Here is a 16,783-nt window from a genome sequence, read left to right on the forward strand (position 1 = left end):
GATAGATAATAGATAGAAAGATGATAGATAGATCTAGAGAGATAGGAGATAGATACCTATATTACATACTTTTCTGTGACCTGCATACTGATCAGTTCAAATAACAGAATATTGTGTTCCCCAGGTACAATTACAGATGAAAACATCCCAGATTTTTCACATGTTCTCTTTGTAGAAAAAGGCAAGAACACTAACATCACATGTGGCCTTGGTAATAAAGCCAATAATATTCAATGGTACAAAGAGAAAGAGGACGGGGGATTGGAGTTTGTGGCACGAAGTGGATGTTACACACAAAACAAGAGTAGATATCAGACCTACTGTGAAAATATGGTTGTTCTCTGCATGGAGATTAGAAATGTCCTGACATCCGACTCCGGGGTGTATTACTGCTCTTTATCGGGACTGGACATGACCTTCAATCTAGCCAGCACTTTAATTGTGACAGGTAAGTACACATCTGTCTGTTTATCTATTTAAATTAGCTATCTACCTACCTTCCTACCTACCTATCTCATATTTATCATGCAAAAAAGTGTTAGATTGCATTTGTTAATATGTATTTGGTCATTATTCAGTCAATAATTTACCATAAAGTCCATAAAAATGTAATTTTTTTTTTTTAAATGTTATGATCCAGAATTAGTGGAAACATGTTAAGTTGACAATTTGTCAGGTGTTGGCCGGGACAGGATGATTGATGCTTACAGTATCTCATTGGTTCATCTACTGGATCCTGCATGTCTCCAGTCATTTCTACTCATGTCTGCCAGTATATCTTATAGTATATAGCTCATTCAACTACTGCATAGATCCTGCATGTCTCCGGTCATTTCTAGTTATGTCTGCAAGTACCGTATATACGCGAGTATAAGCCGACCCGACTATAAGCCGACCCCCCTAATTTTGCCACAAAAAACTGGGAAAACTTAATGACTCGAGTATAAGCCTAGGGTGGAAAATGCAGCAGCGACCGGTAAATGTCAAAGATACGGTTGAGCGAAACGGATCGGACAAATTCAAAAATCGCCGACTTTCGGCAAAGTCGGGTTTTGTGAAATCCGACCCAATCCTAGTGTGGGATCGGCGATGAGGTCGGCGATCTTTGCGCCAAAGTCGCGTTTCGTATGATGTTTTCAGCGCCATTTTTCAGCCAATGAAGGAGGATGCAGAGTGTGGGCAGCGTGATGACATAGGTCTCGGTCTGCACCATCTTAGAGAAGGGCATGACAGTGATTGGCATGCTTTCTGAGGCATCACAGGAGCTATAAAGGGGTGTGCACGCCGGCCGCCATCTTACTTCTGCCGATCGTAGCATAGGGAGAGGTTGCCGCAGCTTCATCAGAAGAAGGGATATAGTTAGGGAGGGAAGATTAACCCCAAAACTGCTTGTGCTGTAGCGATTTCCACTGTCCAACACCACCATTTGTTTGCAGGGACAGTGGAGGCTATATTTTTGTGCATCAGCTCTGTAGCTTATTAGGCTGCCTTATAAGGCTCCCTGATAGCTGCATTGCTGTTTGCATGCCGCTGTGCAAATCAACTGCTTTTTTAAAAGCAAAAATCCTGTTGCTCCTTTCTGCACAGTTATCTTGTTTATTTGTCCACACTTTTGTGTGCAGCAGTCCTTTTTATTGCTGCCATACTTTTCCTGAGATCATTGTAGGGAGATTGAATTTGTACTACAGTCCTTGCATTTTTTCATATATCTTCCAGCCACTTTCTGCCACTTACATTGCGTTGTTTTATACACTGGGCCTGAGTTTTGGTTCAGTCTCCCCCCAAAAAAGGGAGTTTCAAATTCTCACAAAGTGGATCTACTGCAGTTCTGTTAGTTTGGTGTATGTCAGCCAGCCACTTTCTGCCACTTAGATTGTGTTGTTATATACACTTGGCCTAAGTTGTGGTTCAGTCTCCCCCAAAAAAGGGGAGATTCAAATTGTCACAAAGTGGATATACTTCTGTCCTGTTAGGTTGTCGTATATGAGCCAGCCACTTTCTGCCACTTAGATTGCGTTGTTATATACACTGGGCCTAAGTTGTGGTTCAGTCTCCCCCAAAAAAGGGGAGATTCAAATTCTCACAAAGTGGATATACTTCTGTCGTGTTAGTTTGTTCTATATCAGACAGCCACTTTCTGCCACTTACATTGTGTTGTTTTATGCACAGGGCCTGAGTTTTGGTTCAGTCTCCCCAAAAAAGGGAGATTCAAATTCTCAACAAGTTTATATACACCTTCTACCTTGTTTTACAGTACCATATAACGGTTGTTATTTTGGTTAGATTTTCCAAAAAATGAGGAAGTCTTGTGGAAGAGGCCGTGGGCGGTGGTTGCCAGCTGGTACTGATGGTGGTGATGGTGCATCTGGTGGTAGTGGCAAAAGCACAATAGCACCTAAGGCTGGAGGTGTTGAGCCAGCGTCATCGTCTGGCTACACAAGGCCTCGAAGGCTCCCTTTTCTGGGAGTAGGAAAACCGCTTTTAAAGCCGGAGCATCAGGAAAAATTTTGGCTTTCATTGCTGACTCAGCCTCTAGCTCTTTCGCCTCCTCTTCAGAAAGTTCCAAATATAAAAGCAGCGAGTCGTCAGTGGATGCTCCCGGTCAGGAACAAGACGTTTCCTTGTGTCCTTCACCCAAACCAAAAGTGAAGGATGCATCAGGTGACACTACAGGTTACTCCATGGAGCTCTTTACACATACGGTGCCTGGGTTAGAACGGGAAATTGTTTACTGCCCATTACAAGATGAATCGGACATGGAGTGCACTGATGCACAGCCACAGCTAGATTATTATGCTGTTCCATTGACTCAGATCACTACATTGCCCTCGCAGTGTACTGAGCCAGAATCTGACCCTGATGAGACTATGGTGCCCCGTCCTGAACGCTATAGCACCTTACACAGTGACACAGAGGAAGGTGCACATGACATTGAAGAGGAGGTGATAGTTGACCCAGTTGTTGACCCAGATTGGCAGCCATTGCGGAAGAGGGTGCCGCTGCCAGCAGCTCTGAAGCGGAGGAGGATGATTTGCAGCAGCCATCTACATCGCAACAGCTGTCATCTGGCAGGCCTGTATCAGGCCAAAAACGTTTGTCAAAAACGAAACAGTTTTAGGACAGCGTGGCCAGCCGGTGAAAGTAGCACAGTGTGCAATGCCTGAAAAGGTATTCCATAGTAGGAAGAGTGCAGTGTGGCAATTTTTTGACCAAGATCCGAATGATCAGTCAAAAGTTATCCGTAAGAAATGCTCAAAGACCTTTAGCAGAGGGAAGAATCTTCAAAATTTAAATACAACGTGCATGCTTAGACATTTAACCAGCATGCACTTGCAAGCCTGGACTAACTACCAAACGTCCCGTACCGTTGGTGCACCTGCTCAGAATGAAGGTAGTCAGCAACGCTACATTGCTTCCCTCACTGTAAGTCCACTGGTTAGGACACCAGCAGCAAATGTGGAGGTATCGTCGCAAGGCCAAAGCAGTCAGGGAATCACAAGGTTATTGGTAGGAAACACTGCATGTAGGCCAACATCGAGAATACCATCACCAACCCTCTCTCAATCCGCCATGTCCTCCACCACCACCACCGCTATTTCCACCATATGCACCGCTCCAGTCCAGCTCACCCTACAAGAGACTCTCATTTGGAAAAGAAAGTACTGATCCTCTCATCCGTGTACACAGGGTTTGAATGCCCCCATTGCTAGACTAATCTCGTTAGAGATGATGCCCTACCGGTTGGATGAAAGCCAAGCTTTCAAAGCACTGATGGCCTACGCAGTATCATGCTATGACCTACCCAGTCGACACTTCTTTGTGAGAAAAGCCATCCCAGCCCTCCACCAGCATGTCAAAGACCGCATTGTCCATGCACTGAGGCAATCAGTCAGTAGAAAGGTGCACCTCACAACAGATGCATGGACCAGTAGGTATGGCCAGGGACGTTACGTGTCCATCACGGCACACTGGGTTAATGTGGTGGATGCAGGGTCCACAGGGGACAGCCATAGTGGGATAGTTCTGCCTAGCCCATGGTCTAGGAAACAGTTGGCTGTAGGTGTTCGCAACCCCTCCTCCTCCTCCAGAAGCAAAAGCTCATCTACAGAGTGCAGTCGCACGACCACTCCATCTGCAGCTGTCAGTGTTGCACACGAGGTGTCCCATTATCGAACAGCTAGTGGTAAACGTCAGCAGGCTGTGTTAGAAATTAAGTGTTTGGGCGACAACAGACACACCGCGGAAGTACTGGCCGAGTACTTGCAGCACCAAACTCAGTCATGGCTGGGCAGTGTACATTTTGAGGCAGGCAAGGTAGTCAGTGATAATGGAAGGAATTTTATGGCTGCCATAGCCCTTTCAGAACTTAAACACATACCTTGCCTGGCTCACACCTTGAACCTGGTGGTGCAGTGCTTTCTCAAAAATTATCCGGAGTTACCAGCCCTGCTCCTGAAGGTGCGAAGACTTTGCTCGCACATCCGCCGGTCGCCCGTACACTCCAGCCGTATGCTTTACCATCAGCGATCGCTGAATCTTCTCCAGCACCGCCTAATAATCGATGTTGCAACAAGGTGGAACTCCACACTGCACATGGTTCAGAGGCTGTGCGAACAGAGGCGTGCTGTGATTAATTTGTGGGAGGATACACATACACGGGCAGCTAGTTGGATGGCAGACATGGAGTTGTCTGGTGTGCAGTGGTGGAAGCTCCAAGACCTCTGTCAAGTGCTTCAGTGTTTTGAGGAATGCACACGGCTGGTAAGTGCAGACGACGCCATGATAAGCATGAGCATCCCATTAATGCGTCTGCTGATGTAAACTTTGACGCACATTAGGGAGCTGGCGTCGGCAGCCGAGGAGAAGGGAAGCCTTGATGACAGTCAGCCATTGTCTGCTCAGGGAACTCTCCTGGACGAGGTGGCGGACGAAGAGGAGGAGGAGGAGGATGATGGGGATGAATATTTATAGGAAGAGGATGCTTCTCAGGGGGCAATAGAAACTGGTGGCGTTGCAAGGTCAGGTACAGGGTTTTTGCAGGACACAAGTGATGTTGATTTGCAAGAAAGTGCTCCTCAACCCAGCACAAGCAGTGAATTGACACCTGGAACCTTGGCCCACATGGCTGATTATGCCTTGCGTTTCCTAAAAAGGGACCCCTGCATTATCAAAATGATGATTGATGACGATTACTGGTTGGCCTGCCTCCTGGATCCACGATATAAAGGAAAATTACAAAATATCATGCCACATGAGAACCTTGAGCAAACTCTTGTAGACCGTTTGGTTCAGGCATTCCCAGCACACAGCGGCGGTGATGGTTCTCACACGAGCCATAGGGGGCAACATGGCAGAGGTGTTAGAGGTGCACAAATCCAAGTGGCGTTGGACAGAGGGGTTTTATGACCAGGTTGTGGAGTGATTTCGCAATGACCGCTGACACGACAGGTACTGCTGCATCGATTCAGAGTGACAGGAGACAGCATTTGTCCAGTATGGTTACGAACTACTTTTCCTCCCTTATCGATGTTCTCCCTCACAGGTCATTCCCCTTTAATTACTGGGCATCTAAAATATACACCTGGCTTGAATTGGCAGAATATGCATTGCAGGAACTTGCTTGCCCTGCTTCTAGTGTGCTACCAGAAAGAGTCTTCAGTGCTGGTTCATTAATGACCAACAAAAGGACACGTCTGGCTACCCAGAATGTTGATGATCTACCCTTCATAAAAATGAACCAATCATGGATTTCAAATTATTTTGCCCCACCTTCTCCTGCTGACACGTAGCTTGCCTGAAAAATGTCTTGCTTTTGGCCTCCTCTTACTGACTTCTCCAATTCCTCCATTTGCAGCTGCTGAATGTAAACCATAGGCCATTTTTATACCTCCCTAAATGGACTGACTCCCCCCACAGGGCCGTGATCACCACCTGGTGCAAGCATCCGTGCGAGTGCTGTTTGCCTGGACAGGTGGGTGCGCCCACTCTTGGGCGACGGCACTGGCACAGTGTCCCTCATAGTACATTGAAGTGTCTCTGACGGTGGTGGTGCACAACCAACGTCAGACACACCTTCGTAATATGAGGGGCCCTGTGCCAGTACCGCCGCCCACGAGAGAGTGTTCCCCCCAGCTCGAACAGTGCTCTACCACTTGCAATACTTACCTCTCCCTGCTCCACCACTGTGTAGTCTGTGCTGTTAAATCCTTCAGTGGCACTGCCAATACAAATTTGTTGACATGATAGATGATAGTTAAAATATACAGGGGCCCTGGACTCCATTTAGACCAGTTAATACTTTGCGCCTACTACCACTGTCTGCTACTTAGCAGAGGAGCCCACCCTAGTACCTAGCTATGCCACCTGTTTAGTCCTGTCACCAATTTTGAACTGCATTTAGGCAAATTTTTTATTTTGGGCCTACTAACTGTGTCTGCGCCACCCATTACAATTGTCCTCCACTTAAGAAAGCTATGCCGCCTGTTTAGTCCTGTTACCAATTTTGAACTACATTTAGCCTACTTTTTTCTTTTGGGCCAACTATCTGTGTCTGCGCCACTCATTACAGTTGTCCTCCACTGAACAATGCAATGCCGCCTGTTTAGTCCTGTTACCAATTTTGAACTGCATTTAGCCTACTTTTTTATTTTGGGCCTACTAACTGTGTCTGCGCCACTCATTACAGTTTTCCTCCACTGAACAAAGCAATGCCGCCTGTTTAGTCCTGTTACCAATTTTGAACTGCATTTCGCCTACTTTTTTATTTTGGGCCTACTAACTGTGTCTGCGCCACTCATTACAATTGTCCTCCACTTAACAAAGCTATGTCGCCTGTTTAGTCCTGTTACCAATTTTGAACTGCTTTTAGCCTACTTTTTTATTTTGGGCCTATATCTGTGTTTCCTCCTCATCCTGCCCATTGCCCAGCCACTGCTAGATGAGTCTGCTGGTACATTGACCCAGACCACTACATTCTGCTTGCACTCACAGCCAGAATCTGACCCTGCTGAAAGTCAGTTTTCCCTTCCCGCATACTATACCACCTTACACGGGGACAAAGAGGAAAGTGCAGATGAAAGTGCAGGTTCCTTCATCAGGTGGGGGGGCATACTCGTTGGCACTGGCACAGGGCCCCTCATAGCTATGCCGCCTGTTTAGTCCTGTTACCTATTTTTAACTGCATTCAGCCTACTTTTTTTTATTTTGGGCCTACTAACTGTGTGTGCGCCACTCATTACAGTTGTCCTCCACTGAAAAAATCTAGGCTTCCTGTTTAGTCCTGTTACCAATTTTGAAATGCATTTAGCCAACTTCTTTATTTTGGGCCTTCTAACTGTGTCTGCGCAACTTATTACAGTTGTCCTCCACTGAACAAAGCTATGCCGCCTGTTTAGTACTGTTACCAATTTTGAACTGCATTTAGCCTACTTTTTTTATTTTGGGCCTACTAACTGTGTCTGCGCCACCCTCTGCAGTTGTCCTCCACTGAACAAAGCTAGGCTGCCTGTTTAGTCCTGTTACTAATTTTGAACTGCATTTAGCCTACTTTCTTTATTTTGGGCCTACTTACTGTGTCTGCGCCACTCATTGCAGTTGTCCTCCACTGAATAAAGCTAGGCTGCCTGTTTAGTCCTGTTACTAATTTTGAACTGCATTTAGCCTACTTTTGTATTTGGGCCTACTAACTGTGTCTGTGCCACTCATTACAGTTGTCCTCCACTGAACAAAGCTATGCCGCCTGTTTAGTCCTGTTACCAATTTTGAACTGCATTTAGCCTACTTTTGTATTTGGGCCTACTAACTGTGTGTGCGCCACTCATTACAGTTGTCCTCCACTGAACAAAGCTATGCCGCCTGTTTAGTCCTGTTACCAATTTTGAACGGCATTTAGCCTACTTTATTATTTGGGCCTATATCTGTATTTCCTCCTCATCCTGCCCATTGCCCAGCCACTGCTAGATGAGTCTGCTGGTACATTGACCCAGACTACTACATTCCCCTTGCACTCTACACAGCTTGAATCTGACCCTGCTGAAAGTCAGGTTCCCCTTCCCGCATAATATACCACCTTACATGGGGACAAAGAGGAAGGTGCAGATGAAAGTGCAGGTTCCATCATCAGGTGGGGGGGCATACTCATTGGCGACATCACTGGCACAGGGCCCCTCATAGTACGCAAAAGTGTCTCTGGCAGTGGGAGGCGCCACCCGTCGTACAATGAGGGGCCCTGTGCCAGTGCCAAGTGCCAACGAGTGGGCCCCCCCTGCTTGCTCAGGATCACAGCACTTGCAAAGTTGAAATACTTACCTCTCCCTGCTCCACCACCGTGATGTATTCCGCGTTTCCTGGTGCCCACGAAAATCTTGAGCCAGCCCTACCCCCCCCACAACTTTATCCAAATGACCCCCAGTTTTCAATGCCTGACTATTATTATAAAGTACATTAAGAATGACAAGCGTAAGTAATAAGAATTGATGTTTTTGGCATTAAAATGGGCACTCTAGGTATTTTCCTGTCCTCCACTCACTGCCGACTTTGATTCCCCATTGACTTGCATTGGATCTCGTGTTTCAGTCGGCCCCCGACTTTTCGCAATAATCGGTGGTGAAACAAAATGAAAAGGACTATGATTTGATATGCGAACAATTGAAAAAATCGAAACAGGAATTATCCTCCCGTATTAGTAAGGAAAATTTTAAAAACTTTGAAAAAAAATTGGATAAAAAGCTAACTGTGATTCAAATGGAAACCAAAGAAAAGAAAAAAGAAAAATTCCTCCGGGATAAGAGGGACTTCGAAATGGGGCAGATTTTCTCATGGAATAGAAATGGTACTAAAAAACTGTTCAATAAAAATCGCTCCAGAAAATTCACCACAAAAAAATCGAAAATAGTGAAAGATGGCTGGATCACTGACTCTGATTCCAGTACAGCTGAGGACTTTAATGAAGAGTTACCATCTACCTCAAAGCCCACCCTGAATCCTATCATCCCTTTAGAAAGAAAAAAATCAGACGGGGAGGGAGAAAAAAGCGCGGTAAAAAAACGCAAACAAGTTTCGTGGAGACGATGAATGAACAAAGCACCACAAAGGACAACGAAGAAGCCCTACAAATTATAAATCTAACAAAAAAATCACTGACAATACATCAGGAGAAAGAACTGTCAAGAGGCTTGAACTTCTGCCTTCCAGAATCCTTCGATTTATGCGACTTCAAAGTGGACTTATTTAAAAGCATAAGAAAGTTACATTTATATAAATACTTTTGCAAAAACAGCTTCGAGAGAGCTTCTATGTCGGTCGCCACAGACAGTCCAGCAGAGATTAGTTCCCTAGGTTTCATGGCTTATTCTACCATGGATCCGAGGGACGTAGAAATGACACATTTATTAATAAATTTAAATGGGAACGGTCAGGATTCAGATGAAGGAGCCCCAATACCCCCGACTAGTACAGAATTTGATCCATTCAAGGGAGGAGTTAGATCAAAATGGATGCCGCCAATCTCACCAGGGAATACAATAGATCTATTCCAAGACCTGGTAATCAAAGATATAGAGGCAATATTATACAAAAAACCACTAAAAAATTTAACAACACAGGAAGAAAAAGCCCTAAAAGAGATACAAATGTGGAATGATACCATCATTAGGAGGGCGGATAAAGGCGGAAACATTGTTCTATTAGAAAGATCTTATTATATAGAAGAAGCACTATCCCAACTAGATGACACAGAAACCTATATTAAATTAGACGGCAACCCCACAAATAGATTCAAAGAAAAATTGAGGAGCCTATTAAGAAAATATGTGGAAAAGGGGACTTTAACAAGAGGGAGAGCGGAAAAATTAATGCCAGAGCTTCCTAAATTCGCACAGTGGTACAGCATCCCCAAAATTCACAAAAATGCGGAAAAACCGCCAGGACGCCCAATAATCTCGGGCAAAGAATCACTGACCGAACCTTTATCACAGTTTTTAGATTGGTTACTAAAACCTCTGCTGTTAAAAATTCCCTCTTTTGTAAAGGATTCAGGAGATTTTCTCCTGGCCCTTAAAGACTTCCAATGGCAACCTACATTTGCTCTGGCATCAATAGATATTGTAAACCTTTACACTAGAATCCCACAACAAAAAGGCTTGGAGGCAGTCCATCACATTCTAATGAATACAAATAAAGACGCCAATTTTATTTCTTTTGTGCTGGATAGTCTGGAGTTCGTTTTATCACACAATGCTTTCAAGTTCATGGAGAGATGGTATCTGCAAAAAGTTGGTACCGCGATGGGTACTCCGGTGGCGTGTGTCTTCGCAAATCTGTTTCTAGCAGCTTTTGAGGAGAGGTACGTCACCGGACCCCAGAACCCATACCTTCGGCACATACGGCTTTTTTTAAGATTTGCCGACGATATTTTTATGGTGTGGGATGGCGAAGAAATTAAATTTAACGAATTCGTAACTTTCCTGAACAATAAAAATAAAGAAAACATGAAATTTACTTCAGTATTCAATAAAAAAGAATTGGAATTCCTAGATGTAAAAATAGAAATTGTAAATGAAAATATAGTAACGAAAGTCCACAGAAAAAGCACAGCGACGAACAACATTTTACATTTTAAAAGTGACCACCCGAATCACACGAAGCGCAGTATTCCATATAGTCAAATGGTGAGAATACGTAAAATCAACAATAATGAGGAAAATTATAAAACTCAGGTAGAAGAATTAAAAACACGCCTTTCAAACAGAGGATATCCAACAGATATTCTCCAACAAGCAGAAATTAGAGCAGCCAAATTATCTCAAGTTCATCTGTTAGAAAAGGGCAAAAAAAGAAAAAACAATGGAAAAAGAAAAGATGCAAACGAATATCAAAATAAAAATCGCAGATTCACATTTACATTTAAACATAGCCCTTTAGATAGAGATATACAAACAGCAATACGAAAAAATTGGCATGTGCTGCAGAAAGACGTGGACTTTAGAAATCTCCCAGATACATGTCCTCTATTCTCATATAAAAGATCAATTAATATAGGAGACCTTGTTGTAAAAAATAAAGTATCACCACCAACAAATAATTGGTTAGCAAAAACCATACCGCAAGGTAACCACAGATGCGGCAATTGTAGCATATGCCATCTGCATAAAATTGAGAACCCCTTGCAAATAGGTATAATTGAGCATTTTGTGAAAGACTTCATAACCTGCAAGAGTAAATTTCTGGTTTACGTAATTTTCTGTCCGTGTCAACGGTTTTATATAGGTAAGACTATTAGACCTCTCACAGTCCGAATACGAGAGCATTATAACTCAATTCGGACAGGAAAGGGACGCGTGCGTTTTGTAGAACATATGGCAGAGACACATAATAGTGATCCAGATCAATTGCGGTTTGCAGGTTTGGAAATAGTTAAATGTTCACAAAACGGCGGTAATAATGACCGCCTACTGCTGCAGCGTGAAGCGAAATGGATCCTACAAACAAACGCACAGGGCCCAGGGGGTCTTAACGACAAACTTGACATGGTGGTGTTCTTATAATACATTTGTAAATGTTCATTTTGTAATATACTTGTAAATGTTCATTCTGTAATAAGAGATCTCATTGTTTTTAACTCGCACAATTGTAATTAATAGAATCAGGTGAGTCAAAAAAAAAAAAAAAAAAAAAAACCTTAAAAAGGAAACGACATCACCTGTTTTTAGCATGGACCTGTAGAAGCGCCGTAGCGCGAAACAGCTGTCGTCCGGTCCGCTCCCTCACAGATCACTGCGTATGCCGGTTCATACTATGCATAGTATGTTTTGCTGAATAAAGAGCACACTTGGAAGAAGCGCAAGGGTGAGTGCTGCATCATTTTTCTTCTCATTATATGGTCTTGTACAAAACTCTGACGATTGCATAGCACCACCCGCAGCTCACAGCAAGGGAGACCTCATCTGTCCTTCTGAAACAGATCGTTTAAGCGAATCTCCAATTGCGCTATAGTGAAGCTCTGTGCCGATCATCTTTCTGTTTCTTGGTATAAGAATTGATGTTTTTGGCATTAAAATGGGCACTCTAGGTATTTTCCTGTCCTCCACTCACTGCCGACTTTGATTCCCCATTGACTTGCATTGGATCTCGTGTTTCAGTCGGCCCCCGACTTTTCGCAATAATCGGCTGATTTCAGCTGACCCGACTTTTGACAAAGTCGGGTTTCGCAACACCCAACTCGATCCGAAAAAAGGAAAAGTCGCTCAACTCTACTCGTGAGTGTTGTAGCTGTCTAGCGCCAGATAGTGCCATCCAGCACCAGGCACAAAATATACTGCGTCTATCCTGCAGTGACTGCCGCTGTTGTACTGTACGCACTCTCTGCGGCTATCTTTAGCGTCTCCTTACATTCCGTCAGTGTAGGGTGGGAACTTCCATTTGATCCCAGCATCTGACTCAGGGCGTCCTCAGGCGCTGGCTCAAAACCAGCGAGGGTCAGAGCGGGATCAACCACCAGCTTAGTGGGGGTGAGTTGCAGGGATCCCACTAGTATCCAATTGCTGCCCTCTGTGAATGCTAACAGGGCACAACATTATGTTTAATCCCGGCAACAGAGTTCGCTCCTATACAGACCGGGTGACGGTACCCGTAGTACCGTCATATAGTGCCACCATTTACTAGCAGCAGGTTCCACTCCTGCACTGTGGGCCCCGCACCTATACTATCTCTCTATTTACTCAGTGCGTTCCGCCAGTCCTAACAGCTGATCGCTTGTATAGCATGGGCATGCAGCAGCATCCCCATACTATGCAAACTGTTAGTTCTGCGCTGACAGAGAAAGTTGGTGATCATGCATTGCACATGATCAAGCAACTTTCCTAGCTCTATTGACCTGGATGTTGACCTAGCTCTATTGACCTCACGTGGTCTCCGATCCAGGGGCAGAGGGGCTGTCATGCCTCTGCCTGCTCACGACGCTTTAACCCCTTAAATACTTCGATCGAACATGATCGCAGCATTTAGGGGGTTAATGTGCCAGGAGTTTTGCACGACTGCTCCAATCACTGAGTGCCAGGTGTCAGCTGTAAGAATCAGCTGACACTCTGCGGAGATCGTGCGCACACAGCCTTTCTGCATCGACAATCGCGATGCAGTAATAATAATGTCAATAAGTACCAGGACAGTGGAGTGATACTGAAAAGAATGGCTCTTCTTCTAGGAGATGCTAGTGTAGCCTCATAAAATTAATAGACAGTCCACTGACTTCAATAAAATGATTTGAAATGTTTCTGTCCCACAATAAATGGCAGGTTTATGTTGTGATTAGCCAATGTCATAGATGTCCATGTGCCCCTGTGGTTGAGTCACTACTAGCACCAGATGGAAAATCTTAAGACTAAAAATGAACACTTTTTTTAATGGAAATTCTCCAGATTTTCCAGATTTAGGAAATTCAAAATTCATTCTAGAGTATTCAAATCCTTTAATAGCCCTAAAAAACTGTATGATGAAATATGTTGTTTTGTTGTACACACTTCATAATTGCTGTCCTGTCATACTATATGTACAGTTTCTTCAGTGTTTTAAGGCTTTCTCTCCCCACTTCTATGGCCAATTTGTGAACTGAGACATCATCTATCTATTCAGATTAACTATGAAGTGGCTGCTTCATTCCCTCCCTCTGCTTTCATGCTGACTATGATAGTACCTTGTGATGTGATAGCTTCAAAACATTATGGAAAACCTTGGCAGAAAATATGTTATCCTTCTATGGCAGATGCAAACTTCTGCAAATATCAATTTAGTCGGATTCATTGAATTCCTACAAATTCTACACAAATTTGATTCACGGTGAATCAGTTCACTTATCTTTTGTTATGGGAAGGCTTTATTATATACCATTTTGGCACCAGAGTCCCTTTTAGATACAGACTGGGGCTGAAATTCAGTCCTAGCATTTGAAATCACACAGGCCCATGTTGTCCCCATCCCCATAGGATATATTACTAATATTACCCTGGATGGAGGAAAGGAAGATTTTCTACAAGACCAATATTTGTAATGACACCCGTGGCCTGCTGGGGTAACAGAGTCAGCAACTTTGTGCTCCATCACAACTCTAAACGGTATGGGTTTCTTGAGAACACCAATTCTGGTAACAACATAGCAGACAAGGCAGCCCATGACCAGACAGGCCCTTCTGGCATTTACCAGAATTGACAGATAGCCAGTCCGGCCCTGGCCCCTTTCCACAGATCACAGAGCCAATTTCAAATGCTAGCAGGGCTAGGTGGTTTATGATTGGGCTGCTAAGCTACAAATCAATGTTCCTTCTATGACAGCATATACAGGGTTATATACAGCTCTGGCAAAAATTAAGAGACCACCACATCAAAACCCTTTCATGGCCAGCCCAATCTCCAGACCGGAACCCCATTGAAAACCTCTGGAATGTAATCCAGAGGATGATGGATAGTCACAAGCCATCAAACAAAGAAGAACTGATTACATTTTTGCACCAGAAGTAGTGTGAAAGACTGGTGGAAAGCATGCCAAGACGCATGAACGCTGTGATTAAAAATCATGGTTATTCCACAGAATATTGATTTCTGAACTCTTCCTGAGTTAAAACATTAGTATTGTTGTTTCTAAGTGATTATGAACTTGTTTTCTTTGCATTATTTAAGATCTGAAAGCACTGTTTTGTTTTCTTTTTTAATTTTTACTATTTTTCTTTGTCAGGAAAAAAATACAAAATTTATTGCTTGGAAATTTGGAGATATGTTGTCAGAAGTTTATAGACTAATAGAACAATTTACATTTTACTCAAAAATATACCTATAAAGAGAAAAATCAGACAAACTGAATATTTTGCAGTGGTCTCTTAATTTTTTCCAGAGCTATATGTTATGTTGTGTTGTAGTGTAGGGATACCAAGCTAAATTGATTCCTTGGTAAAAATGTTGAAATCAAAGTGATCACATTGTCGTTGGGCAATCTACAAGGACATAATTATAGGGGTTCAGAGGTAGAAGTTGCATCTGGTAACTTAGGTCATTTGGAGACCCTTCAGTCATATAAGAAGATATGATAGTTGGAAGTTGTGGTGCAGACTTTGGGAACCATGAGTTTTATGTTAGCTCAGGGTGTCCCGCAAAATTAAAAATGAAGGAGACATTTTAGGAACACTATCCTTGAATAATTTTTATCTTCTGTTTCAGAAACTAATCCAGGGAAACCTACTTTGTCAATACTGTCATCAGTAGAAGAGCATCCAAAAAATCCAGAATCAATTGTCTTGCTGTGCATTTCTTTCAACTGGACAACGAATTGGGGTGTGATTAAATGGACCTTGAATGAGACAGAACAATTTGGGTGGACAACTCTCGATCCAGATGGGAGTTTACGAAGCTTATTTGTCATGTCTAAATCTCAGTCTCAGCATTATCCAGTAATTACTTGTCACATAAAGGAGTCTACTAACAATGAAAGGATCTCCTTAAATTTCCCCACAGTATCTAATGATGGTAAGGAAAAAAAATAGGTGGGGCTAAAAGCTGGAACATCCACCAAACATCGATTGCTCTCACGAGCAGGGTCATCTTATTTTGCTTTAATTATTCTATTGTTATGTTATTACTTATGACTGTTGTGTTTGAAACTGTTAAGCTGTAAAGCGCTGTGGAATATGTTGGCGTTATATAAATAAAGATTATTATTATTAATCAGACCTTTATGGCTATCAAATCGATACCTATGGTAGAATCAAGGAAAAAAACTAAGTATCGATAATAAGGTTATAGTAACCAGAGGGCTCACAAAAATCTAATACTTTTAAAATATACCTTTTATTTTAAACTGTTTAAACCACAGCAAATGAAAGCTAATAACAACCTACCAGGAAATAAGTCAAAAACAGTAAATGGTGTGAGGGCAAACCATGATAAGTCATAGGTAATCCTGATTCTCCTTAGTTCACCCCTTCCTTGCTGCAGAAGTTGGCACCCTATCTTGAACACAAAATGGCATCCCCCCCCCCCCCCCTCTGATGACTTCCCCTAGATTCTTCCTGGAAATCTCTGACCATTGACAATTGCCATTAAGAACCCAAATCTTCAGATACCACACTAGTCCCTTTATTTTTTAAATAACCCTGAAGGAGTGACCAGTAACCGATGAAGAGCAAAAGTGTTAAGGGAGAGGTAGGGGAGTGGAAGTGTTAGGGAGAATCAATACAATGGAACCCAAGCAGAGTGCCCCAATGTAAGGCCAATCATCCAATTTTCCAACAAACCTATGGAGCCTGTTACCTTAGTACCATTTACATAACCAAAATTAAGTATTCTGTAGGAATAATTAAATATCAGATATCCAGAGAAAAGTAAGTTTAATTACTTTGGGGATTGCTGACGGGGCCTGAACTAACCTAACTCACCCTCTGGTATCCCTAATCAATTTTCCTACCTTGCTGCGGAGGTTGGCACCCTAATCTTGTACCCAAAGTGGCGCCCCTGCTCAGTGGTGGCTTACCCTCACTTCCCCTAGATACTCTCCCTTCCAACTCTCTGTATAATCTGTATAATCATAGAAAAGCAATAGTGGAGGTAGGGGGAAGGGGTAAGTTAAAGAGGTGAGTGGGTTAAATTATTGAGATGATAAAGCAATATTACGAACACCAAAGTGGAGGAAACCTCTAGGGAATCATGGGAAACCAAGTTTTAGGACAGAGATTATAAACAGGGTGGGAGGGCGGGTAATGTTTTTTATCTCCTGTCCATCCTATGAGAGAAAGAGGGAGAACCTG

General features: G+C 43.2%; 1 protein-coding gene across 2 annotated transcripts in view; it reads left to right on the forward strand.

Annotated features, from left to right (window-relative positions):
* LOC138658000 (uncharacterized) overlaps window positions 1–16,783 on the forward strand; it is a 47,278-nt gene that overhangs the window by 18,902 nt on the left and 11,593 nt on the right. Inside the window, exons 2-3 of one of the 2 annotated variants that reach the window (XM_069745582.1) lie at window positions 125–448; window positions 15,201–15,506. In XM_069745582.1, the coding sequence (XP_069601683.1) occupies window positions 125–448; window positions 15,201–15,506 (630 nt within the window). The remainder of the gene's footprint in view (window positions 1–124; window positions 449–15,200; window positions 15,507–16,783) is intronic. The other variant, XM_069745583.1, reaches the window with a different exon arrangement.

The sequence above is a fragment of the Ranitomeya imitator genome, chromosome 1, assembly GCF_032444005.1.
Source record: "Ranitomeya imitator isolate aRanImi1 chromosome 1, aRanImi1.pri, whole genome shotgun sequence".
NCBI lineage: Eukaryota > Metazoa > Chordata > Amphibia > Anura > Dendrobatidae > Ranitomeya > Ranitomeya imitator.